The sequence below is a fragment of the Oncorhynchus mykiss genome, chromosome 7 (genome assembly GCF_013265735.2).
Source record: "Oncorhynchus mykiss isolate Arlee chromosome 7, USDA_OmykA_1.1, whole genome shotgun sequence".
NCBI classification, from domain to species: Eukaryota; Metazoa; Chordata; class Actinopteri; order Salmoniformes; family Salmonidae; genus Oncorhynchus; species Oncorhynchus mykiss.
Window position 1 is genome coordinate 48,858,667 of NC_048571.1, and position 25,742 is coordinate 48,884,408.

The 25,742-nt window shown below is 43.4% G+C and overlaps 1 protein-coding gene across 3 annotated transcripts; it reads left to right on the top strand.

The window, feature by feature from the left end:
- The first annotated feature begins 3,158 nt into the window (after positions 1 to 3,158).
- LOC110527932 (cytochrome b-c1 complex subunit 1, mitochondrial) lies at positions 3,159 to 15,789 on the top strand. 3 transcript variants are annotated; one of them, XM_036983423.1, is made up of 15 exons: positions 3,159 to 3,487; positions 3,989 to 4,077; positions 4,283 to 4,407; positions 4,533 to 4,701; positions 8,990 to 9,130; positions 9,278 to 9,364; positions 9,505 to 9,634; positions 11,509 to 11,707; positions 11,862 to 11,941; positions 12,083 to 12,198; positions 12,727 to 13,031; positions 13,170 to 13,255; positions 13,614 to 13,702; positions 13,857 to 13,932; positions 15,304 to 15,789. In XM_036983423.1, the coding sequence occupies exons 4-15, from the start codon at positions 4,537 to 4,539 to the stop codon at positions 15,366 to 15,368; spliced, it is 1,539 nt and encodes a 512-aa protein (XP_036839318.1). In that variant the 5' UTR covers positions 3,159 to 3,487; positions 3,989 to 4,077; positions 4,283 to 4,407; positions 4,533 to 4,536; the 3' UTR covers positions 15,369 to 15,789. The 3 variants fall into 3 exon arrangements, with proteins under 3 accessions (XP_036839318.1, XP_036839319.1, XP_021465241.2); XM_036983424.1 differs by lacking the exons at positions 3,159 to 3,487; positions 3,989 to 4,077 and having other exon boundaries at positions 4,276 to 4,407; XM_021609566.2 differs by lacking the exons at positions 3,159 to 3,487; positions 3,989 to 4,077; positions 4,283 to 4,407; positions 4,533 to 4,701 and adding an exon at positions 7,927 to 8,077.
- The last annotated feature ends 9,953 nt before the right edge of the window (positions 15,790 to 25,742 follow it).

The window sequence follows — 25,742 nt, forward strand, 5'->3', positions numbered from 1 at the left end:
TTCCCGGGAAGAATGTTTTGTGCAATCGGGCAATCACTCCGATTATTGTAGCGTCACAATCATTGAGTGAAGCCGGGGTCTTTAGAAGCGAGGGTGTCTTGTAAACGAACAGCAAAATCACGAATACAGACGTGGCAGTGTGAGAAGAGGTAGTTGATTTTTGTGTCTGTCGATCAATGACAGGTTCATTTTTGTCATTTAGGATTTTTGGTCAGTCCTCCTGCTGTGTTAATCTGTGAATGTCACAGATATAGGCTGTTCAGAACTCGGCCAGTGTTCCATTGTCTGAAGTAGTAGGTGACAATAGTAGGTGTAACGTAACAGTGCCTGGTCCAGGGTGTAAGAAACGTGACAGGTGTAGCCAAGCTGTCTCCACTCAGCAATTTGACCCACTTTATAGTCCACTGCATCTAGTAAAGACACGTTGCATGCACCAATCAACTGTCTCGCATTAGATGAACAGTGGATGTAAACATTTGAATGGATATGATATGTTTGTAATTATGCATGGGGTATTATAGTTCCCATAATTGAAACCTCACAATAACCTGTGAATTATTTGTACAGTTACTATGGCAAACTGATCAAGCCAAACAGAGACTTAAAAGAAGAGTACAAGCTGGAGGCAACATGATATAGGGAGTAGAGACCAGGGGCCCCTAGGCCAGTGTCTCTTTGGAGGCTCCCAAGCCCAGAAAGTGTGTCCATCTGGGGCAGAGGCAGGAGGGAGATCAGCACATTGATGGAAGCCCATCACCATGCATTGACAGTGGTGAGGGAAGCCCTCTGTAATCATCTGTCTGTCAAAGATAAGGAACATACACACATTTCAACTAATAGGGGTTTCTGCTACAGTGCAGCATTTATTTTCCACTGAACTCAGCAGCAGATATAATATAAGCTATGGGTGTTCTGCACGGCTTACACTCTCAGTAGATTCAGCCTTTGTGTGAATACCGTATGTATGTATAAAGACTGTTGGATAAGTCATGAGGTCACACTTGAAATTGTCAGATGGTTGAATGTTTGATTATAGAGGTTAGGCATGAACTTTTCAAATCAAATCAAAGTTTATTTGTCACATACACGGAATACAACAGGTGTAGACCTTACAGTGAAATGCTTACTTACAGGCTCTAACCAATAGTGCAAAAAATGTGTTAGGTGAATAATAAATAAGTAAAGAAATAAAACAACAGTAAAAAGACAGGCTATATACAGTAGCGAGGCTATAAAAGTAGCGAGGCTACATACAGACACCGGTTAGTCAGGCTGATTGAGGTAGTATGTACATGTAGATATGGTTAAAGTGACTATGCATATATGATGAACAGAGAGTAGCAATAGCATAAAAGAGGGGTTGGCGGGACACAATGCAGATAGCCCGGTTAGCCAATGTGCAGGAGCACTGGTTGGTCGGCCCAATTGAGGTAGTATGTACATGAATGTATAGTTAAAGTGACTATACATATGTGATAAACGGAGAGTAGCAGCAGCGTAAAAAGAGGGGTTGGGCGAGAGGCACACAATGCAAATAGTCCGGGTAGCCATTTGATTACCTGTTCAGGAGTCGTGGCTTGGGGGTAAAAACTGTTGGGAAGCCTTTTTTCCCTAGACTTGGTACTCCAATAATAGTAGTAGAGAGAACAGTCTATGACTGGGGTGGCTTTGACAATTTTTAGGGCCTTCCTCTGACACCGCCTGGTGTAGAGGTCCTGGATGGCAGGCAGCTTAGCCCCAGTGATGTACTGGGCCGTACGCACTACCCTTGCAGTCAGAGGCCGAGCAATTGCCGTACCAGGCAGTGATGCAACCAGTCAGGATGCTCTCGATGTTGCAGCTGTAGAGCCTTTTGAGAATCTCAGGACCCATGCCAAATCTTTTCAGTCTCCTGAGGGGGAATAGGCTTCATTGTGCCCTCTTCACAACTGTCTTGGTGTGTTTGGACCATTCTAGTTTTTTATTTATTTTATTTATTTCACCTTTATTTAACCAGGTAGGCAAGTTGAAAATAAGTTCTCATTTACAATTGAGACCTGGCCAAGATAAAGCAAAGCAGTTCGAGACATACAACGACACAGAGTTACACATGGAGTAAAACAAACATACAGTCAATAATACAGTAGAAACAAGTCTATATACGATGTGAGCAAATGAGGTGAGATAAGAGAGGTAAAGGCAAAAAAAAGGCCATGGTGGCAAAGTAAATACAATATAGCAAGTAAAACACTGGAATGGTAGATTTGCAGTGGAAGAATGTGCAAAGTAGAAATAAAAATAATGGGGTGCAAAGGAGCAAAATAAATAAATACAGTAGGGGAAGAGGTAGTTGTTTGGGCTAAATTATAGATGGGCTATGTACAGGTGCAGTAATCTGTGAGCTGCTCTGACAGCTGGTGCTTAAAGCTAGTGAGGGAGATAAGTGTTTCCAGTTTCAGAGATTTTTGTAGTTTGTTCCAGTCATTGGCAGCAGAGAACTGGAAGGAGAGGCGGCCAAAGAAATAATTGGTTTTGGGGGTGACCAGAGAGATATACCTGCCTAAGGAGATGATTGTGGACTACAGGAAAAGTATGACCGAGCACACCCCCATTCTCATCGACGGGGCTGTAGTGGAGCAGGTTGAGAGCAGGTTGAGAGCTTCAAGTTTCTTGAGCACGTGCTACAGGTGGGTGATTTTGATGTGGACACCGAGAAACTTGAAGCTCTCAACCTGCTCCACTACAGCCCCGTCGATGAGAATGGGGGTGTGCTCGATCATACTTTTCCTGTAGTCCACAATCATCTCCTTAGGCTTGTCTACGTTGAGGGATAGGTTGTTTGCTCTTTTGGTCCTGGGCTGAAGAGGTCAAGGTTTAGGTTTCATTTACACTCCCAGGGGTTTGTGAACTTCATGACATTTATCTGCTGTGCACATTAGGCCTACATGGAGATGTGATGATGTTATATTCTTCCCTTGAAGTGTCTAGCAGCATGTCATGTTATTTACTTGTTAGTACTCTGCGAATTGTTCCGCGTCATTGTCACAGCAATGTGTTTTGTTTTGACTGAATACAGAACTTTCGTTAGAACACTGAATTGCTACATGTACCTCAAACCCCATGTAGATGGATGGAGTTGTTTTCCCTCCTCAGATTCAGACCCTCTAGGAGGGAAACCCCTGTAAACACCGGCAGAGCAGAGCCCTGTGCCAGCGACGCACTCCAATGCTGCTGAACCTCACCACAGAGAAGGGCCAACAGCAAACACCATGCAGGCCTGCACGCAGGACCCTCAGACACTTAACACTCTGACTAGCCATTCATACTAAACACAGACTTGGCCTACAGTAACACTTAAACAGCTTGTAAAGTAAGTGGTTATTACAGCCACTGTATCTGACTGTGTGTTTATGTACATGTGTGTGTATCAGCGCCACCTGGTGAGGGAAGAGTGAGGCACAGCCTCAACCTGCCCATCATCAACCCAGAGAGACCGCAGACAACCAAAGTACTGGTGGAGTACAGCTGGAGCTGTAAAGCTAAGATTCTAAAATAGCACAACCCTTCTGTCCATATACTGTATGTGATGCTTAAGGAGATGTAGATATACTCTCCCTCCCTCTCTCTCTCTGAATTCAAGGGCTTTATTGGTATGGGAAACATGTTAACATTGCCAAAGCAAGTAAAGTAGATAATAAAAATACAAATGTACACTAAACATTACACTCACAGAAGTTCCAAAAGAATAAAGACATTTCAAATGTCATATTATGTCTCTATACAGTGTTGTAACAATGTGCAAATAGTTAAAGTTCTCTATCCCAAACCCTCTTTCTCTGATCTTCCTATTTCCCCCCTCTAACGGAATGCGTCACTTCATTAGTCTTGGTGGGATTTACAGCACTGCCTTTTCATCCCTTTAGTTTTCCATACTTTTCTCCTACCCCGATTTATCTGACTATACCCCTCTGTTCATATTCCTCTTCTTACCTCCCACCTTTCATTTTAGGAATCTCTAACTCCAGGGAGGGCAGGTAGCATAGTGGTTAGAGCTTTGGGCCAGTAACCGAATCCATAACCGAATCCCGAGCTGACAAGGTAAAAAACTGTCGTTCTGCCCCTGAGCAAGGCAGTTAACCCACTGTTTTATAATTAACCCATAGTTTTATAATTGACTAAAACAAGCACACAAGAAAATTCTGTTTGGAAAAAGGTCAAGATTTTGCTGTGGGCCAATGTGGTAACAAATATAACCACGGGTTGTTTTCCCCCAAGGACATTCTGACAGGACATTCTATCATAGGGAGAGTTTGTTTTGCATGGCCCGGGGTACAGACTCCGGCTACCTGGGGCAACGGTGTAAAACGAACTCGCCCATTCTGACTGGGAGTGTGGCTGCCATTTTCGGACCATTCTGGAACTTTGAAGGTTTGACATCTCTCCTCTAGCAATTTAATAGGATCTCTATGGATGTCACATAGTTACATCAGTATTTGTTATTATTGGCAGTGAAGAGTGAAAAGGTAGATAGCTAAACATATTTTATTCTATAGGTCGATGCCTTGGCTGATAGAGATCAACGCCAGCCCCACCACGGGCACCTCTACAGCAGTGACAACATGCCTGTGTGCTGCCGTGCAGGGGGACACTCCCTGGGTGGACCTGGACCTCTGGCTGGACCGAGGGGTACACACTGGGGGCTTTCAGCTGATATACAAACAGGTGAGTTGTGTGCCTTTTAGTGAGGAAAGGGTAGTTTTAATGCATTTATTAATGTCATTTGTTTTTGCAATGTTTATTCTATTACGAACACCTTAATACATACTTTTAAATTATATTATGTAAGCTAGAAGTTTACATTTGATTTTATGCTATATCTTACTGTCCCCACTACAACAAAAAAATACTTAAATAAATGTAATTTTGTCTTTAATTGAAATACTGTAGAATTCCATTCATTCCTATGGGGGACAGTTTTTCTGGGGAGTGCCAATATGGCCGACCAGTGGCTTCAAAGCCTCTCAGAAAGTCGGAGTTCTAGAAAGATGCCAGTTTACAACTTGGAATTCCAAGTTGATGACTGTTCAAAACGATTTTTCAGTCTGAGATTTAAAGAGCAACAAATAAAATAACAGTAGCAAGGCTCCTGAGTGGTGCAGTGTTCTAAGACACTGCATCTCAGTGCAAGAGGAGTCACTACAGTACCTGGTTTGAATCCAGGCTGCATCACATCCAGCCATGATTGGGAGTCCCATGGGGCATCACACAAATCATTTGGGTTTGGCCGGTGTAGGCCGTCATTGACAATAAGAGTAGCTGACTTGCCAAGTTAAATAAAGGTTAAATAAATACATTTGGACCATGATAGTTCGTTGGTGATGTGGACACCAAGGAACTTGAAGCTCTCAACCTGCTCCCCTGCAGCCCTGTCAATGAGATGTGCTTACGCCTCCTTTTCCTGTAGTCCATCTCCTTTGTCTTGATCACTTTGAGGTAGAGGTTGTTAACTTGGCACTACACTGCCAGGTCTCTGACCTCATCTCTATAGGCTGTCTCATCGTTGTGTCGTCGGCAAACTTAATGATGGTGTTGGAGTTGCACTTGGCCGTGCAGTCATGGGTGGACAGGGAGTAAAGGAGGGGTCTGAGCACGCACCCCTGAGGGGCCCACATGTTGAGGATCAGCGTGGCAGATGTGTTGTTACCTATCCTTACCACCTGGGGGCGGGCCGTCAGTAAGTCCAGGATTCATTTGCAGAGGGAGGTGTTTAGTCCCAGAGTCCTTAGCTTAGTGATGAGCTTTGAGGGCACTATGGTGTTGTACGCTGAGCTATAGTCAATGAATAGCATTCTCACGTAGGTGTTCCTTTTGTCCAGGTGGGAAAGGGCAGTGTGGAGTGCAAGAGATTGCGTGATCTGTTGGGGTGGTATGAAAATTGGAGTGGGTCTAGTGTTTCTGGGATAATGGTATTGATGTGAGCCAGCCTTTCAAAGCACTTCATGGCTACAGACGTGAGTGCTACAGGTCGGTTGTCATGTAGGCAGGTTACCTTGGCATTCTTGGGCACTGGGACTATGATGGTCTGCTTGAAACATGTTAGTATTACAGACTTGGTCAGGGACAGGTTGAAAATGTCAGTGAAGACACTTGCCAGTTGGTCAGCGCATGCTTGGAGTACATGTCCTGGTAATCCGTCTGGCCCTGCTGCCTTGTGAATGTTGACCTGTTTATGTTGACCTTACTCAAATCGGCTACAGAGAGCGTGATCACACAGTCGTCCAGAACAGCTGGTGCTCTCATGCATGCATTCAGGGTTGCTTGCCTCAAAGCGAGCATAAAAGGCATTTGGCCCATCTGGTAGGCTCGCGTCACTGGGCAGCTAGCTCGTGGCTGTCCTTCCCTTTGTAGTACGTAATAGTTTGCAAGCCCTGCCACATCCGACGAGCGTCAGAGCCGGTGTAGTAGGATTCAATCTTAGTCCTGTATTGACGCTTTGCCTGTTTGATGGTTCGGTGGAGGGCATAGCGGGATTTGTTATAAGCGTCCGGGCTAGAGCCCCACTCCTTGAAAGTGGCACCTCTAGCCTTTAGGTCAGTGCTGATGTTGCCAGAACATATCCCAGAACATATTCCGGTCTGTGCTAGCAAAACAGTCCTGTAGTTTAGCATCTGCGTCATCTGACCACTTCCTTGATAAGCGAGTCACTGGTACTACCTGCTTTAGTTTTTGCTTGTAAGCAGGAAGCAGGAGGATATAATTATGGTCAGATTTGCCATTTGGAGGGTGAGAGACAGCTTTGTACACATCCCTGTGTGTGGAGTAAAGGTGGTCTAGTTTTTTTTCCTCTGGTTGCACATATAACATTCTGGTAGCACTTAAATCCATTTTTACCTAAGTTTTCCTGAATTAAAGACTGGGAACCACTAAATCTTACTCGGAGGCTGTGTGTGTGGGTGTTTGAGTGAGAAAGACAGAGGAGGCAACCAGTAAAAGCACAACTCCAATCATTATCGACACATTGTGCCGACACCAAAGATTCATTCCAGACTCTGATGTCAGAAGGACTTTGAGAGTTCGGTGTTAGCCAGACTACCTCTGCCCTGAATAAGAGGTTATACAGATGTTCTCTCTTGCTCTCTGTCTATAGGCAATAGGGAGGTGCCTCAGTATATGGGGGTCAACCTCCTTGTTGGGGGCTCTCAGATCAAATGGCCCGCCGTCATCCTAAAAAAACATCCAATTCCCCAGAGCCTCGAACCAGACGGCATCACCAAAGGAAGGACAACGAGGCTGTGGCAGAGAAACCCAAGCCGGCCTCTTCTAAGAGGTGGCTGAAGGCTGTGGTACGACACCTCACCTCTGTCATCAGAGTCCAGCCCCTACTGTCTCCTGAGAGGCTCCTGGCCGGAGAGTCCTGGAGTTTGCAGCGCCTGAGCCTTGTCAACTCCCTCCATCTGTCACCCAGTCCCATACCATGGACTGCTGATGGACACCCCCGGTTATAAGGCCCCAGGTTTATAAGCCCCCTGCTGTCCCTGATAATTACAAAAGCCATTTCCTTCCTCTGGAGGCCATCAACCTTCAAGACCCAGACAAGGAGCCCCCTGCCCTGTTTGTGCCCACTCCTCTGGTACCCTATGCTGGGATCAGGTTCCAGAACATCTCCAGGCACCAGAACCTCACCCATAAGGTGATCATGACCATATGTGCATGGAGGGGAACTTACAAGAGCTCCTGACAGAGGGGGGTATTGGACTACTGTTGCCTAATGTTTTAAGCAGTTTTTTGCAACCAGTCATTGTAGGCCTAATAAAGTCAGTATCGAATCCACTTAGCTAGATTGTTTATTATACAGAAATGCTACTGTCATTTAGATAAAAGTGTATGCTGCTACAGTGTAGTGTAGCCTTTGTCCGACTTGCTGGCGCTGCTGCCTGCGTGAACCGCTGACGTCACAGTTCTATACAAGGACTTCGCGGGCGTCCACGTTGCGGAACGTGCGCGCAGCTGATCTTTCTTTATTTGCCTGGAAAAGATGGCAGCGTCCGTGTGCCGAGTCGGGAGCACGGTGGGTCGAGCCCTAGCCAAAGCACGTAGCGTAAGTATTCAGGAACATCTTGGCATTTGAGGGGTCTGCAAAGGAAAATAAAGTTGTTGGTTGGTATCTGCATTTCCTTCACCACAGCGAAAAAAAGTAAGCCCGTGGCTGTATACAGACAAAGTGATAGCTAGCCGGTAAGCATTATATTGGAGTTAGCGCAAGGTCAACTGGCAGGAAAGGCGCAACACATCGCTGTAGATTACGTAATATGAGTGGAAATGTTGACATCATGTTAGTTAACCTATACCTGGGTTTATTCGATTTTAAGAACTAACCCAAGGTCATTGTCATTAACGTTGTCCTTAACGTTAGCTATTCGGCCAATCGTTAACCAGTTAGCTAGCAGATGTTGGTTACCTCTTGTCCTGCTAAATGATGACAGTATACTTTAGTAGTCGACCAGTTGCTTTGCTGACTGGTAATCACATTCCACTGGCCATATGTTAAGTTGAACTCGCTAGAAAGTCATTATATGATCTTAGCTAACTATGAAGTTTAGTTTGACTTCAAACTGTAGTGGGCTGCTATGCTAGCTAACCGGTTAAGTGTTTTCTTGACGGACCCTCACTGAAGATAAAAAAATAGCCCCTCACTGTTACCCCCAACGTATTAGCTAGCAAGGTCGACAGGCTGTACGTGTAAATTGGTAGCTATCACTTATTGTGGGATCAAGTCAGCAGATCACCCCACAAGCACTTTCTCTTGTCCATTTAACCTTTTTGTTGGCCATGATGACATTGAGTTGGTAAAAAAATAATATTTTGCTGTCTCTTCATCCCATTACTACAAATTATTTCAGCAATTTCATACATGTAATCCGTACACCAGCTGTAGTCTTTATCAACACAACCAAATTAATTTACTATTTGCTGAAGAATCTATTCACAGCTGACTATCCTCTCCCTCTAGCCCATCCTGCTGTCTCTACGGCGTGGCCAGGCGACGGTGACCTACGCCCAGAGCCCTCTAGGAGCTCCGGAGACCCGTCTCACTGCCCTGGACAATGGCCTGAGGATCGCATCCGAGGAGACTGGACACGGCACATGCACTGTAAGGACCTCTGCTGTGTCATTGATTATACAATTTAAGTACTGTTCTTAATGGTTTTGGGAAACATTGTGTAATACAGTCACATTTCAGATGAACCTGACTGTCTGTTTGCGCAGCATGGTATAAGTTCCACCTGTACTCTCTCAGGTTGGGTTGTGGATCAGCTGTGGAAGTCGCTACGAGACTGAGAAGAACAATGGAGCTGGGTTCTTCCTGGAGCATATGGCTTTCAAGGTACATAACAGCTGTGACATCTGTGCAATCTACCTTGAGTCTCATAAGAGATTTCACACTTAACTGCTGCACCAGACTGTCCCAAAAGCATTTTACACTTTTTTTGTTCTCCCCCTTTTCCCTTTGTTTCTTTTCCCCAGGGGACAAAGAAGCACCCCCAGATGGCCCTGGAGCATCAGGTGGAGTCCATGGGTGCTCACCTGAGTGCATACACTTCCCGGGAGCACACTGCCTACTACATGAAGACCCTGGCCAAGGACCTGCCCAAAGGTGAGCCAACCAGACACCTGCAGACACAATGAGACAGGAATAAGGAATGGAGACTGTTTATAAGATGTGATAATTCAGTGGTGTGTATGTGGGGTTCTTTATAAGCCCCTCGTCATAGAGATTGAGCAAGTGTGTTTGCGTATATACAGTGCATTCGGAAAGTATTCAGACCCCATCACCTTTCACACATTTTGTTACATTACAGCCTAATTCTAAAACGGATCATTGTTTTTTCCCCTCATCAGATCTACACACAATAACCCATAATGACAACACAAAAACTTTTTTTTTTTAGACAATTACATTTACATAAGTATTCAGACCCTTTACTCAGTACTTTGTTGGAGCACCTTTGGCAGCGATCCTCTCAAGCTCTTGTCAGTTTGGATGGGAAGCGTCACGGCAGCTATTTTCAGGTCTCTCCAGAGATGTTCGATCGGGTTCAAGTCCGGGCTCTGGCTGGGCCTCTTAAGGACATTCAGAGACTTGTCCTGAGGCCACTCCTGCGTTGTATTGACTGTGTGCTTAGTGTCGTTGTCCTTTTGGAAGGTGAACCTTTGCCCCAGTCTGAATTCCTGAGCGCTCTGGAACAGGTTTTCATCATCATTTTTCTGAGTGGCGGCTTCCTCCTTGACCAAGACCCTTCTTGTATTCTTGGGGACCTTGAACGCTGCAGAAAAGGTTTTGTACCCTTTCCCAGATCTGTGCCTCGACACAATCCTGTCTCTGCGCTCTACAGACAATTCCTTTGACCTCATGGCTTGGTTTTTGCTCTGACATGCACTGTCAACTGTAGGACCAATCAATTGAATTTACAACAGGTGGACTCCAATCAAGTTGTAGAAACATCTCAAGGATGATCAATGGAAACATGATGCACCTGAGCTCATTTTCAAGTCTCATAGCAAAGGGCCTGAATACTTTTTGAAAAACCTGTTCTTGCTTGGTCATTATTGGGTATTGTGTGTAGATTTAGGTAAATATGTAATTTTATAAATTTAAGAATAAGACTAACGTGACAAAATGTGGAAAACATGAAGGGGTCTGGATACTTTCCGAATCCACTGTAGTTGTTAAGCACCTGTTGCCTTTTGGTCAATTATACTGAACAAAAGTAAAAGCAACAATTTGACTTAGTTACAGTTCGTAAGGAAATCAGTCAATTGAAATGAATGAATTAGGCCCTCATCTATGGATTTCACATGACTGTGCAAGGGCCATTTGAGGGCATAGGCCTACCCACTTAGCAGCCAGGCCCAGCCAATCAGAATGAGTTTCTCCTCAAACGGGCTTTATTAAACCAATACTCATCACCCCTCACACCCCCCTCAGACGATCCCGCAGGTGATGCAGCTGGATGTGGCGGTCCTGGCCTGTGGTTGTGAGGCCGGTTGGACTCCCTGCCAAGTTCTCTAAAACTATTTTGGAGGCAGTTTATGGTAGTGAAATTAACATTACATTCTCTGGCAACAGCTCTAGTTGACATTCCTGTAGTCAGCATGCCAGTTGCACCCTCCCTCAACTTGAGACACCTATGGCATTGTGTTGTGACATCTGCACATTTTAGAGTGGCCTTTTATTGTCCCCAGTACAAGGTGCCGGTGTAATGATCACGCTGTTTGATATGCCACACCTGCCAGGTGGATGGGTTACATTGGCAAAGGAGAAATGCTCACTAATAGGGATGTAAACATTTGTGCGTATAGAACATTTCTGAGATCTATTATTTCAGCTCATGAAACATGGGACCAACACTTTACATGTTTATTTTTGTTCAGTATAGTTTACTGTGCATGTCCTCTAGTTATTGTCGTGGCTATGTGTGTATATATATGTGTGTGTGTGTGTGTACTGAATCAGTACTCTATTCCCAGCGGTGGCGCTGTTATCCGAGGTGCTGCAGAGCAATGTCCTGAGCGAGGCTGACATTGAGCAGCAGAGGAGTGTAGTACTGAAAGAGCTGGAGGAGGTGGAGGGCAGTCTGCAGGACGTGTGTCTGGACCTGCTGCACGCTACAGCTTTCCAGGGCACCCCCTTAGGACACAGTGTTCTGGGGCCATCCCAAAACGCCAGGTACACACACCTTGAGTCTACCAGGGAATCTTATTGGGTCAGAGCATGCTAGGGCCAAGCCAAAACACTAGGGAAAGTCCCACATACCCGTTACAGCATCCTGTTACACTTCACAGCACTCCCGAGTTAGTTTAGATCTGTCTCTTCCCTTCAGGACTTTGAGTCGACAGGATCTGGTAGATTTCATCAGCAGCCACTACAAGGCCCCCCGCATGGTGCTGGCAGCTGCTGGAGGTATGTCTCCCATACATTACCACTGCCATGTTAAGGCTGTGTAGAGAGGTATAATATGCAAATATAAACCGGCCCTGATTGTTTTGTGTGTGTGTAATCTCGTCCTTGTTTGTAACGGCTCACTGCCTGTCTCCTGTGTAGGTGTGACTCACGAGGAGCTGGTTGGGTTGGCCAAGCAGCACTTCAGTGGCGTTTCCTTTGAGTACGAGGATGATGCTGTGCCTGTTCTGTCCCCCTGCCGCTTCTCTGGCAGCGAGGTGAGGAACGCTCCGGTCTCTGTGTCTGAATTTACAAATGTCTGAACAAGGGTGCAGGTATCCCATCAGGTTTTATTCTTTGTCACCTTTACCCCCTTTTTCTTGATTACAATCTTGTCTCATTGCTGGAACTCTCCAAATGGGCTCGAGAGAGGCGAATCATGAGTCATGTGACCTGTAATACGACCCGCCAAACTGCTTCTTGACACTAGTTCCCTTAACCCAAAAGCGTCAATGTGACCGAGGAAACACCGTTTAGCTGATGATCGAAGTCAGCCTGCAGGCGCCTGGCCCGCCACAAGGAGTCGACTAGAGCGTGATGAGCCAAGTAAAGCCCTCCCCCGGCCAAACCCTCCCCTAACCCAGACGACGCTGGGACAATTGTTGGATTCCCGGTAACGGGATGGAACCCCAGGCTGTAGTGATGCAGTGCCTTAGACTGCTGCGCCACTCGGGAGGCCCGGAGCTTTTCTTCGTTTTATTTAGATTGTTCATATTGTTAACCCTGCGTTGTCTCCCTCTTTGTAGATCCGCATGCGTGATGACGATATGCCCCTGGCACACATTGCCATCGCTGTGGAGGGTGCCAGTGCCGCCAGCCCAGACATTGTGCCTCTCATGGTGGCCAACTCCATCATTGGCAGCTATGACATCACTTTCGGTGGTGGAAAGCACCTGAGCAGCCGCCTGGCTCGTCTAGCCTCAGAGGAGAGTCTGTGCCACAGCTTCCAGGCCTTCCACTCCTCTTACAGCGACACTGGTCTGCTGGGCATCTACTTTGTCACCGACAAACACCACATCGACGACATGATGCACTGGTCACAGAACGCATGGTTAGTTGGGATTTACAATGCGTACACTCAAGCGCTACACATGGATGCAGTCTGGGTCGAACACTTGTCCTCAGCCTGTGTCCTTCTACCTATTCAATTTGATGGTATTGACCCGCCTTTTTCTTTCTCTCCCTGAAGGATGAACTTGTGCACCACAGTGACAGAGAGTGACATTGCCAGAGCCAAGAATGCCCTCAAGGCCAGCCTGGTGGGACAGCTCAACGGTAAAATCTTTACCTCATGTAGCCCATAAGAAACTTCAATGGCCATTTCAGAAATGTTCTCATCTCCAGCACCACCCCAACATCAACATGTTTAGAAATGGCGTGTTTGTTTTTGTATTGAAAGAGGAAGATATGTTTCCAATGACATCGGTATGCATCATGTGATTTTAACCAATTGTGAGTAGGTGATGCCTACTAATTGGTTGATTTTCATTGGAAACACCCATCTTCCTCTTACTACAAAACATAGAAATGTGCTGGTTTTTTTTCCACGTTGATGTTGGTTTGGTACTGGGGATGACATGGTGCACTAGTACTCCTTGGTCCCCACTAACACTGCCTTACTGCTCTCCTGTAGGAACGACACCGATATGTGATGACATCGGCAGACATGTCCTGAACTACGGCCGCCGTATCCCTCTGGCCGAGTGGGATGCCCGCATCAACGTGAGTACAACCCCCTTCTCTGCACCACACATACGGCTGTTACACCCTCCTACCACCTAGAGGGTGCTACTTCTGCGCCTCTTTTTTTTTCCCCCGACCCCCACCGCGCTCACCCATATTCTTCCTACCACCTCTGTCCCTGTCTCCCCCTCAGGCTGTGACGCCCAAGATGGTGCGTGACATCTGCTCCAAATACATCTATGACAAGTGTCCCGCCGTGTCTGCTGTTGGTAAGTTACCACTAGGGATGTTGACTTAAATCGGTTAGCTGCCGAAATATACATTTGACTGGTCATGCTTATCGGTCTCTAGGTTTAAAAAACAAAATAATAATCTTATCACATGCGCACGGCATACAGAGCCTAGTTTGAGAAACGGAATAGCCTATCACCTGTCAGACCGCACAAGAGCAGCTCCTCAAAAAGCCGGTACAGGAGTGAAATGTGCTTTCGTAAGCCCAGTCATTGCGCAACAAATAACTATTCTAAATGCAATCGAGTGTAACTGTTGATGGCTGTGATTTTAGAGCTACTTTATTTCTCCATCTCAACACATAAAGCGCACCTCCCATTCACGTGTGTAGACCATAGTCAACAGGAGGCTATCAGCGTGTCACACGCCACTTTGCAATGTGACCTTGAGGCAGTAGAATTGTTTGAAACCTGAACGTTTTACTTTAGTTCATAGAGGCAATTCTTACCTTGCTTCAAAGTAGCCTTGCCAAAATCCAGCCATAGAAAAGTGGAGGCAATTATTTTATAAAGAGTTCCTCTTGACATTAACCAGCAATTCTCTCCTGTTCTATTGGTTTTCATAACTTATTTTTGTTGTCCAGAAGCACAATCCTAGTCATATTAACAACCCCATCCTAACAACCCATTGTACTTGTTGCTATTAGAATCCCTCTGTTTCTGAGATTTCTAATATGGAATTGCTCACATTAAGTTACATTTTTATTTAACCTTCATTTTAACTAGGAAGTCGGTTAAGAACAAATTCTTATTCTATGACGGCGGCCTACCCCGGCCAAACCTGCCCCTAACCCGGATGACCCCGGGCCAATTGTGTGCCGCCCTTTCGGACGCCCGATCACGGCCGGTTGTGATGCAGCCCGGGATCGAATCAGGGCCTGTAGTGATGTCTGCTAACACTGAGATGCAGTGCCTTAGACCGTTGCACTACTCGGGAGCCTTGGGTGCGCTGTTCAGAACAGTGTTGGCCCGCTATTGCATTTTGGCGAATGTTAAATTGTCTGCTTCATTACAGGAGGTGGATGTTAAATAATAGGCTCTAGTCTTTTGACTAAGACAATAGGCTTGTTATTGTTGCATGTTTCCATTAAGCTCTTAATGAAAAATGTCAGTTCCTTGTATGCATGCATAGTTTGTTGGTCACAATTTTTCATTGGGAAAAAATTCAGTTTGTTGACCGGTTAATGATGGTTGGTAATTCGGTAGAGAAATTTACAGAAATGTGCATCCCTAGTTACCACACATCAATATTCCTTCCAAGCAGCCTTTGCACCTTTATCCTCTTGTCTAGGATAGAGTCTGGAAGTCCGAACTCTATCCTTCTCTCATCTGTTTCTCTCTGTTGTACAGGCCCCATTGAGCAGCTGCCTGACTACAACAGGATGCGCAGTGCCATGTACTGGCTCCGCTTCTAAGATCCCCCATAGTGTTGCTATGCTCCTCCACTCCCATACTCCTCCCATCACTGCAAGAGTAAAGAACCGAGGACTGCCTCAGCTCATTAGCACAGACTGGTATGGACTCCAGGCCTTCTCTCCTCTCACTACGTCAGTTCTAATTGGTTATGAGGGAGAGAACCATGGTGTTGAGGGTGTGCATAAGTTGTGTTCCATTTCCTTGTATTTGTCGCTGATCTTGGAAGATTGTAATACAGAAGATTTATTATCACTGAGCCTTTTCAGGCACCTGGTACTGTTCTGGGGACACCTGAACACATCCAGTGATGCATATACTTTACAATCATAGCACTGTACAACCAGTTGTGGAGAAGTATTTATGAATTGAGGCAATGTTTTGTTTCTGTCCTATTGTACATAAACTCATTCTGACATTCAAGTAAAACATGTTCGTGAGTCATTGTCCCACACATAATTAGATTAGTAAGAATTAACATGTTATGCTCTATCCTTGTTTTTGTATCAAATGGCATAATTCCAGTATTTAGTTAGTCCTTGTTCTACTTCAGCCACAATGGTTGGGTTAAAACTCGTGTTCCTCTGACTTGAGCTGCAGGGACCACTTCTACCCACCAGAGGGACAAGATGACTCCAGTATGAACTGATCTTCTAGTACCGTCAATGGTATGAACACGCTTTATTGACGAGGGAGGACATTACCAGTCATGAAATGACATGTCTTCCAATGTTTGAAATATGACCTATGAATATCAAATGTTAAGTAGATTACAGATCTCTCCCATTGTGGCTGACAGGGTGCCACATCACTGTTATCCTTTTGTCTAACTAATCTGTGGGGACATCCAGTCACTAGGGAAGAGTAAACAAGGGATATGTACTGTAACTTCACGGAGCAAAAATAACCAATTTAAGATTTTACAGTTTATAAGGAAACCAGTCAATTGAAATAAATTAATTAGGCTCTAATCTATGGATTTCACATGACTGGGAATACAGATATGCATCTGTTGGTCACAGATGTCTTACAAAAAGGTAGGGGCATGGATAAAATAAAATAGTGTCTGGTGTGACCATTTGCCTAACGCAGCATGAAATCTCCTTCACATAGAGTTGATCAGGCTGTAGATTGTGTCCTGTGCAATGTTGTCCCACTCCTACAATGGCTGTGCGAAGTTGCTGAATATTGGCGGGAAATGGAACACGCTGTTGTACACGTCAATCCAGAGCATCCCAAACTTGCTCAATGGGTAACGTCTTGAGTATGCAGGCCATGGAAGAAGTGGGAAATGTTCAGCTTGCAGGAATCATGAATAGGTCCCTGCGACATGTGGCCGTGCTTTACCATGCTGAAACATGAGGGGGGATGGCAGATTAATGGGCCGGCCTCAGGATCTCCTCACGGTATTTCTGTACATTCAAAGATGTAAATTGAAATTGTGTTCGTTGTCCGTAGCTTATGACTGCTCATACTATAACACCACTGCCACCATGTGGCACTCTGTTCACAATGTTGACATCAGCAAACAACTCGCCCACACAACGCCATACACGTCTGCCATCTGCCAGGTACAGTTGAACCCGGGATTCATCCATGAAGAACGCACGTCTCCAGCATGCCAGTGGCCATCGAAGGTGATCATTTGCCCACTGAAGTCGGTTACAACACCGAACTGCAGTCAGGTCAAGACCCTGGTGAGGACGATGAGTACGCCGATGAGTTTCCCTGAGATGGTTTCTGACAGTTTGTGCAGGAATTCTTTGGTTGTGCAAACCCACAGTTTCATCAACTGTCCGAGTGGCTGGTCTCCGACGATCCCGCAGTTGAAGAAGCTGGATGTGGAGGTCCTAGGCTGGCGTGGTTACACCTGGTCTGCTGTTGTGGGGCCGGTTGGACGTACTGCCAAATTCTCTAAAATGATATTGGAGGTGGCTTATGGTTAAGAAGTTCACAAATTCTCTGGAAACAGCTTTTATGGACATTCGTGCAGTTAAGATGCCAATTGCATGCTCCCTCAACTTGAGACACCTGTGGCATTGTGTTGTATGAAAAACCTTTTGTGAAATCAGCTTTTAGTGCATATGGAATATTTCTGGAATCTTATTTCAGCTCATGAAACATGGGACCAACACTTACATGTTGTGTTTATATTTTTGTTCTGTATGCATGTACGTACACACGTATACATGCCAAACACAACTCCTAAACTCCATCAGCTTGGGCAGGATCAGATAGATGGAGACATGTCAGGAGAGGTCACTGTAGTTCAACTGCTTTACAGGGGACAGGAATTCTCATTTACACTTCAGTGAAGGACTGACTCACTAACAAATGTTTGGTCCAGATGTTATTTTATGATGATACCAGAGTTGACTATGCCTACGTTTATGTCCCTTGATGCAGTACAATTTTAAAACATTTTTTTACTGACGGCACAAACACGCTCCCTTAACCGCATCTCCTCTCCCTTTATTTGTGATTCAACTCCCCCCCTCTAAATGTACCTCCCTTATCCCCCTTTCCCTTAAACATACCAATAATAATATTATTTTGACCATTTACCTGTTCTCAAGATAGTAAATCTACTATCTGCCTCAATGGCGTACTGCAGTTTTGCGGTCTAAACAAGGGCAGGGAAACAGCTAACTTCCTACAATTCAACACATTTTGCCAGAGGGGAAGGAGAAAAATATGCAGTTTTATAGCTACTCTACTAATGTTGCCATTAGGCTGAGAAGAAATGTTGCTGTTTTAAAGCAAATTGCCTGCAATTCTACACATACACAATCCATGTCTCAAGGTCTAAAAATCCTTCTTTAACCTGTCTCCTTCTCTTTATCTGAACTGATTAAAGTGGATTTAAGGGGGCGGTATCATAGCTTTCACCTGGATTCAACTGGAGACTGTGCCCCCCCCCCCCTACTTGCGGGGGCGTGTGGTACGTCACTGATCTGCCTGTTCTCACTGTACAGACATGACTGGCTGTATGGCTAAACCAAACCTGAACCCTTACCGCAACCTAACCATTCCATGCCTGAAAAAAAACAAAACAACATGTAATCTGTGAATATGTTCTTCCAACCACTCATCTCCGGGAACAGAACACAGAAAAATATGAATTCATTACAGATGAGTTGTGGACAAATGGCAGAGAGACCGCTCATTGGTGTTATCTTGTTTGTCATATCTATGAATAAAGCCTATTTAAAGAACCAATGTCTTGATGGGCAAGTACTCCAGCTATACAACTCTGCTACTGTATCATATGGACCGTGTGACATCATCTCACATCCTTATGAGGGCGGCAGGTAACCAGTGGTGTAAAGTACTATTTTATATATATTTTTACTTAAGTCATTTTTGGGGGTATCTGTACTTTTTATATTTTTACAACTTTTTACATTCCTGAAGAAAATAATGTACTTTTTACTCCATACATTTTCCTTAAGACTCAAAAGTACTCAGTACATTTTGAATGCTTAGCAGGATAGGAAAATGGTCCAATTCACACACTTATCAAGAGAACATCCCTGGTCATCCCTACTGCCTCGTTTGTAAATTATGTCTTGAGTGTTGGCGTGTGCCCCTGACTATTCACACACACACACACACACAGAAAATGGTGCCATCTGGTTTGCTTAATATAAGGACTTAAAAATGATTCATACTTTTTATATTTTAGCAATTACATTTACTTTTGATACTTAAGTATATTTAAAACCAAATACTTTTAGACTTTTACTCAACGTAGGGTTGCCAGTTCAAGCGATAAAAATTGGTCAGGAAGTGAGCTGGCAACCGGAGGGCTGCTGATATCAAATCCTAAATGCCATTGCCTGCCGTTGTGCCCTTGAGCAAAGCAACCCCCAAAACTGCTCCACAGGACCCCAGTGCGGCAGCCCCCTGCTCCAACCTGTATGCGTGTCTTTCAGAGCGGTTGGGATAAAGCGGAAGTCCAACTTCAGTTAGACCTTGTATACGATTGATGATTAAAGTGATCATCATCATCTGTGCTCTGTGGTCTGCTGGGGAGACTGGGTATTCCTTTAGCCGTTCAAGACGTATCTATTTCAAGCTGTTCCTTGCTGTAGCTACCAAGAGGATAGCTTATGTATTGTCCCCCACTGACCTGACTATGTTGAATGATGAGTACATGACCCCCAACTCTGTGTTTACATACAGGGTCACGGAGGCTGGGCCTTCTCTCTGTGGCCCTCAGGGTCGAGTCCCTTGGCTCAGGCTGTGTAAGTAAGACCATGGTTATCATTAGTCAGATGAGGATAATGTCTTGATGGGCAAGATGTGACACAGGAAACGAAAGCGGCTTGTCTTCCTTTTTCCTCCTTTCGAGGTTGACAGCCCCATCCAATACATTTTAAGAAAGTTGAAGCTCATTTACTGCATTTCTATACAATTGAAAAACTCAAAAATGTTATTTGGAGAAGATCAGAAACAAGCAAAAATGAGCCCAGCCATTATCAGTCTACAAACACAAAGCCTATTAGCTAATACAATTACCCACTACACATTAACTCCAGGATGAAAAACTATAATTTAGAACACAGAGGGATCTGTTAGCAGAAGCAATATTTTATTAAGAAAAGGTAAATAAATACATTTGATTTACAGATTATTATTATTATTATTTTTTAATTTGGGGGGGGGGGGGGGGCGACGACAGTTTAACAGCTAATTTCCTGTAATTTAACACATTTTGCCATGGTTTGGGGAAACTTTAAAAAAAAATAAGCTTAAAAGTAAAATTCTTGCAATTCTACACATTTTGCCATGTTAATATGATATCTGAGTGAGAATGACTTACAAAGTCAATGGTGTTCCCATGGAGGTCAGGACGCCTGGGCATGTGCCCTGCGTGCCCATTGGGTAATTTGGCCATGATTACTACAAGTTCAGATAGCTGGCTAGACTAACTAAACCAATTTACCAATCTAAAAAAATTGAACTGACACGGGCTAATTGTGTGACTGACTTAACAAGAGGAAAACTGCTGATGCACAACCAAGTTTCTAAATTGCACCTGGTGTATTCTACTATTCTAACTCTCAACAGTAAGTTAAGACCAGACAGTTCCAAAACGTTTTTTTTAATTAAATATTTCCTAGGTCTGGACATCGGTGTCCTGTAACTACAGCCCTGGCTATCCTTAATGGTGCAGTTCAAGACAACAATGTTACATGGGTCAACGCGTACTGAACACACACCCAAGACATACAGTCACATCCAAAACTATTGGCACCCTTGATAAAGATGAACAAAAAGAAAGACTATAAAATAAAGAAATAATACAAATACTGAGATACATGGAGTATAGAAAACATTAAGAACACTTTCCATGACAGACTGAATCCAGGTGAAAGCTGGATAAATCCAGTTTAAATCCACTTCAATCGGTGTAGATGAAGGGGATGAGACATGTTAAAGAAAGATTTGAGACATGAATTGTGTATGTGTGCCATTCAGAGGGTGAATGGGCAAGACAAATAATGTAAGTGCCTTTGAATGGGGTACAGTAGTAGGTGCCAGGCGCACTGGTTTGTGTCAAGAACTGCAATGCTGCTGGGTTCATGCTCAACAGTTTACCGTGTGTATTTTTTATTTTTTTATTTCACCTTTATTTAACCAGGTAGGCTAGTTGAGAACAAGTTCTCATTTACAACTGCGACCTGGCCAAGATAAAGCATAGCAGTGTGAACAGACAACACAGAGTTACACATGGAGTAAACATTTAACAAGTCAATAACACAGTAGAAAAAAAGAGAGTCTATATACATTATGTGCAAAAGGCATGAGGAGGTAGGCGAATAATTACAATTTTGCAGATTAACACTGGAGTGATAAATGATCAGATGGTCATGTACAGGTAGAGATACTGGTGTGCAAAAGAGCAGAAAAGTAAATAAATACAGTGCCTTGCGAAAGTATTTGGCCCCCTTGAACTTTGCAACCTTTTGCCATATTTCAGGCGTCAAACATAAAGATATAAAACTGTATTTTTTTGTGAAGAATCAACAACAAGTGGGACACAATCATGAAGTGGAATGACATTTATTGGATATTTCAAACTTTTTTAATTATTCCAGCATGAGAAAACGTGTTTATTATCTCTTGTGAGAGATAAATATACAGTATTTTTAGAGTGGTGGTGGGGGTGATATCCAATCAAGACAGAGCAAAAAAAATGCAATTACCATCACGTTATTGTTAGACTAAGAGGATGATATCAAACTGTGGCAGAAAAGGAAATGAGACGAGACAAGATGAGATCGGAGGGCAATGGACGGAGAGATGTACAAGATAAACAGAGAGGGAAAGCTGGATGTGACGGTGCAGTGACACGTGGACGATGGAGAGGGAGGAAGATAGAGTCTTGGGTAACAAGAGAGAAGTCCAGTTGAAAATCTGTGCTTGCATTACAGTGGTCGCTCCTCTACTTGCTGGGCAAAACTGACAGAGATATTGTGAGAACCAGAAGAGGACAGAGGGAAACAAAAAATAAATAAATACTTTGCCACCACCCTGCATCTAAGAGGTGGCTTTTGGGGACCTTACTACTTCTAAGCCAGGACATTGGGTAAGTCCCTATTACTGATGCTGATTACTTACATTATGTTTTATACTTTCCTAGGATGAACCACAACTTACACAGTAAATGTGATTGTAAAAATAATGATCATGAACCAGAATGTCTTTAATTATCAATTGAACGGTCTGTTGAATGGTCTGATGTCCTCCAGAAATAGAGCTTGAAGACCAAAGCTACATTTCTTCACTAATTCAACCAGCGTCTGTTAGGACCACTAATATGTAAATACATCCCAGTGGGTAACCATTATTTGTGGTAACTACATAGCATGGAGAAAACATTCATGGTGTGCCTTACCATCATTACAAGGACCATGGTATATTTAGAACAAATTAACAAATGCCTCAAAATTGTAGGACAATTCTCAATCTAAAGCAAGAGATTTTGAGTTATTGACCGTCTTTTCTCTCCACCTTTCCTACTTCAGATCAACTGTGCTTACCATGCGAGGCATGCGTATGTGTCTGAGCCTGGCTCTGTTGCTGCCATTGTGCAGCCTGTGCCAAAGGATGGGAGAAGAAGACACAGAAAGTGACCTGTTGGCTGTCAACATCATAAACCGCAGTGGCATTCTGGGCTCCCTGCTCCCCCTAGAGTTTCACCCAACCCTCCGGGAGACCAGAGTCCCACGCCCGGCCTCCCAGGTCGCCAAGAGAGCCCAGCAAGGGTCTCGCTTTGCCCTGTCCCTGGATGTCCCCACCAGCATCCTCAGTGTCCTCATAGACCTGGCCAAGAACCACGACATGAGAGCCAAGGCTGCTGCCAATGCAGAGCTGATGGCACGCATCGGCAAAAGGAAATAAGGGCTGGGGTCACATTGGCAAAGGCTAGGGGGGAAATTCTCACCTCACCAGGGTTGTGGGTTTACAAAAGCAGGTTGAGGGATGGATAGGTCATGGGGATGAAACAAGTGTTGTTATTAGAGGAAAAGACATCTTGAAGTCGTTAATAAATGTTGCCCTTTATCTGTTTTATATTGCATAATTCTTACCTCATTTTATGCCAAAAAGTTCCACTGACTGCCTGTACTTTAACATTATGTAAAAAGAATGACACATTTTGCCAGTTAAATGTCACTGATCAAATATAAGATGAAGCTGGTCTTCTGTCTCCGCTACAGTGAGCATAAATACTAATTTACAGGCAGATGGTCTCATGACATTGTAATAGGTAGGGAACCATTTGAATTGTGTTTATTGTGTTTGTATGTGTAACAATGTAAGGAAAGGTTGCAAAATAAAATCTGATCATATAACCTCTGTGTACTGCTTGCTAAATCTGCACTGACGTCAGAGGTGTTTCTTAATTTCAAGCATCAGTAACCAATAAAGCACTAAGGAATAAGCAATATCACCCTGCGTCATTCCCAACGGGTCTTTGACAACAGGACAATGGTACGGGGAGGAAATTGACCTCAGAGACAAACAGAGCCCCCTGTTTTAGAGATCATCCATCTAGTTGATGTATAATTGATCCCAGTCAGGGCAGTAGCTACATATGAAAACAGAGGTCGGAACATCTGTCATTTTTTCGAATGTAAAAAAAAATATATGTATATATATTTTTTTTTTGTCAAAGTCTTAACTTCATGTTCAGAGTTAGAATAGTAGAATACATTTTACAGAATTTGGCAACCTTTTATTGACTATGGAGAATCTCCACCCACATCACATGGATTGAATCTCTATATAATTCGTATATAATGTTTCACACGTAATGTATAATATGTAGTTTACGGCAGGTGACCATATAATCCAATGTCTCATTATTATTATTATTATTATTATTTTACTCTTTATTATGACTTATTTATTGTATTTTATATATATATATATATATTTTTACGCTCCTCTGTTACTGTCACTTTGTCATATTGTTGTCTAATATCTTTTCACTTTTGGTTTGAATGTTCTTAATTGGAAGGGAAAAAATAATAGTAGAATACACAAGGTACAATTTGGAAACATGCCTGTGCGTCAGCGAAACCGTGTTATACGTCACTCACACAATTACCCGTGTCAGTAAAAAAAAATTTAGATTGGTAAATTGGTTTAGTTAATCTAACCAGCTATCTGAATTTGTAGTAATCATGGCCAAATTACCGACCGGGCACGCAGGGTACGTACCCAGGTGGCACTGGCTGACCTCCAGGAGGCCCCCATTGAATTTGTTAGTCATTCTCACTCCGATACATTAACATGGCATAGGTCACGGCAAAATGTGTAGAATGCAGGAAATTAGCAGGAAAACTGCAACAACAAAAAAATAGTTCTGTAAAGCAAACGTATTTCTTTACATTTTGTTAATACATGTTTTTTCTGCTAACAGGTCCCTCTACAGTATTCAATTATTGTCTTTAATCCCGGTGCTGAGTTAATGCGAGTTAATGTGTAGCGGCTAATTGATTGGCTAATAGCCAGTGTGTTTGTAGATCGACTGAGGTGACTTAAGTATCCAATGTGATAACGGCTGGATTCATTTTTGCTGTCCTCCAAATAGCATCATAGTGTTTTTTTAATTGTATAGAAATGCAGTAAATGAGTTTAAAATGTTGTGGATATTATAATACTTTTTTTCAGACCCTGGCTATCGCCCTGATCCCAAGTGAGTTGGATAATTCAAGTGGCAATCAGCAGTAGAAACAATAACAAAGTGACTCCCTGCCCCCTTCGTAAAAAGTGTATGGACTGATCATCCATGATATCAAAAGTATAGTTTTAACCATGTTTGAGGCTATATAGTGTTTGTTTACTTTGTTAAAAAATATATAGGAGTAAAACAAGCTTATATTTAAGGTTCTGAAGGGGTATGACAATGAGGCATTAAGTTATATTATTGAAAAAATCATTGGGTACATACAGAGGTGTCATGCCCATGGGGTCATGTCACCCCTCAGATTTGTCCTGTTTACACATTTTTAATTAAAATACTGTAAATGTATATAGTTGTTGTTGCTCTGCAATACTACTAGCCAACTAGCAATTTTATGAAGATGGGTTTAGCTAGCCCAGATAGGTTCTCAATCTCCCAGCCTCATAACTAGGTATCAAGAAGCCATTTCAAGTCCTCAATTAAGTTGGACGAGCTAGCTTGTCTAACTATCTTAGCTGGCATGCCTGCTGGCAAGGTTGGTAGACTTGAGAAAAGCAAGCCATTTTTAAAATGTAGACCTACATAATAAAACTCATATTCCTTTCAACCTTTTACCCATAATTTAGCAGAGATGCAAAGAAACATGTCAATTCTTTAAAAAGCTCAAGAGATATGCAGAAAAATATACATATTTAAAAAATATATTTAAGCATAATGATTATGGCTCTAAATTGCAAGTAAAAAAGTTGTTTCAGGTGTTTGAAAAATGCTAAAATTTTCAAATTTATGGATGGAGGCCAAGCCCCAACTCAGGAACATTCCCCAGCCATCCTCACATACTTTGTGCCCCCTATGATTTTTGGGGTGCATTACACCCCTGTGTACATGTCATTAATTTATAAATCCCAAAATAGATGTAGTAACTGCTGATTGCTTCTTTAAGCAGCAATTCTGACAGTTATTTTTTTTTTATACATCGCACACTATTACTAAACTCAGATTATGAGCAAATGATTACAAAGAAACATTAGTACTGGATGGGGTGAGCTAATGTACAGACTACAAAATGTCTGAGATTATGGTGTGCAATTACAACACAATGGTGTTCATCAAAGCATATGCTTATGAAAGGAAATATAGTATATGCCTTAATTGTTCAATAAAGGTCTGCTATATA

Bases quoted from the DNA above. Each gene is read 5' to 3' on its own strand.
- LOC110527932 (XM_036983423.1), top strand. From the start codon at position 4,537: ATGCCTTGGCTGATAGAGATCAACGCCAGCCCCACCACGGGCACCTCT. The intron at 12,199-12,726 runs GTGAGGAACGCT...CCCTCTTTGTAG, and splicing joins GCCGCTTCTCTGGCAGCGAG to ATCCGCATGCGTGATGACGA. The intron at 13,933-15,303 runs GTAAGTTACCAC...TCTGTTGTACAG, and splicing joins TCCCGCCGTGTCTGCTGTTG to GCCCCATTGAGCAGCTGCCT.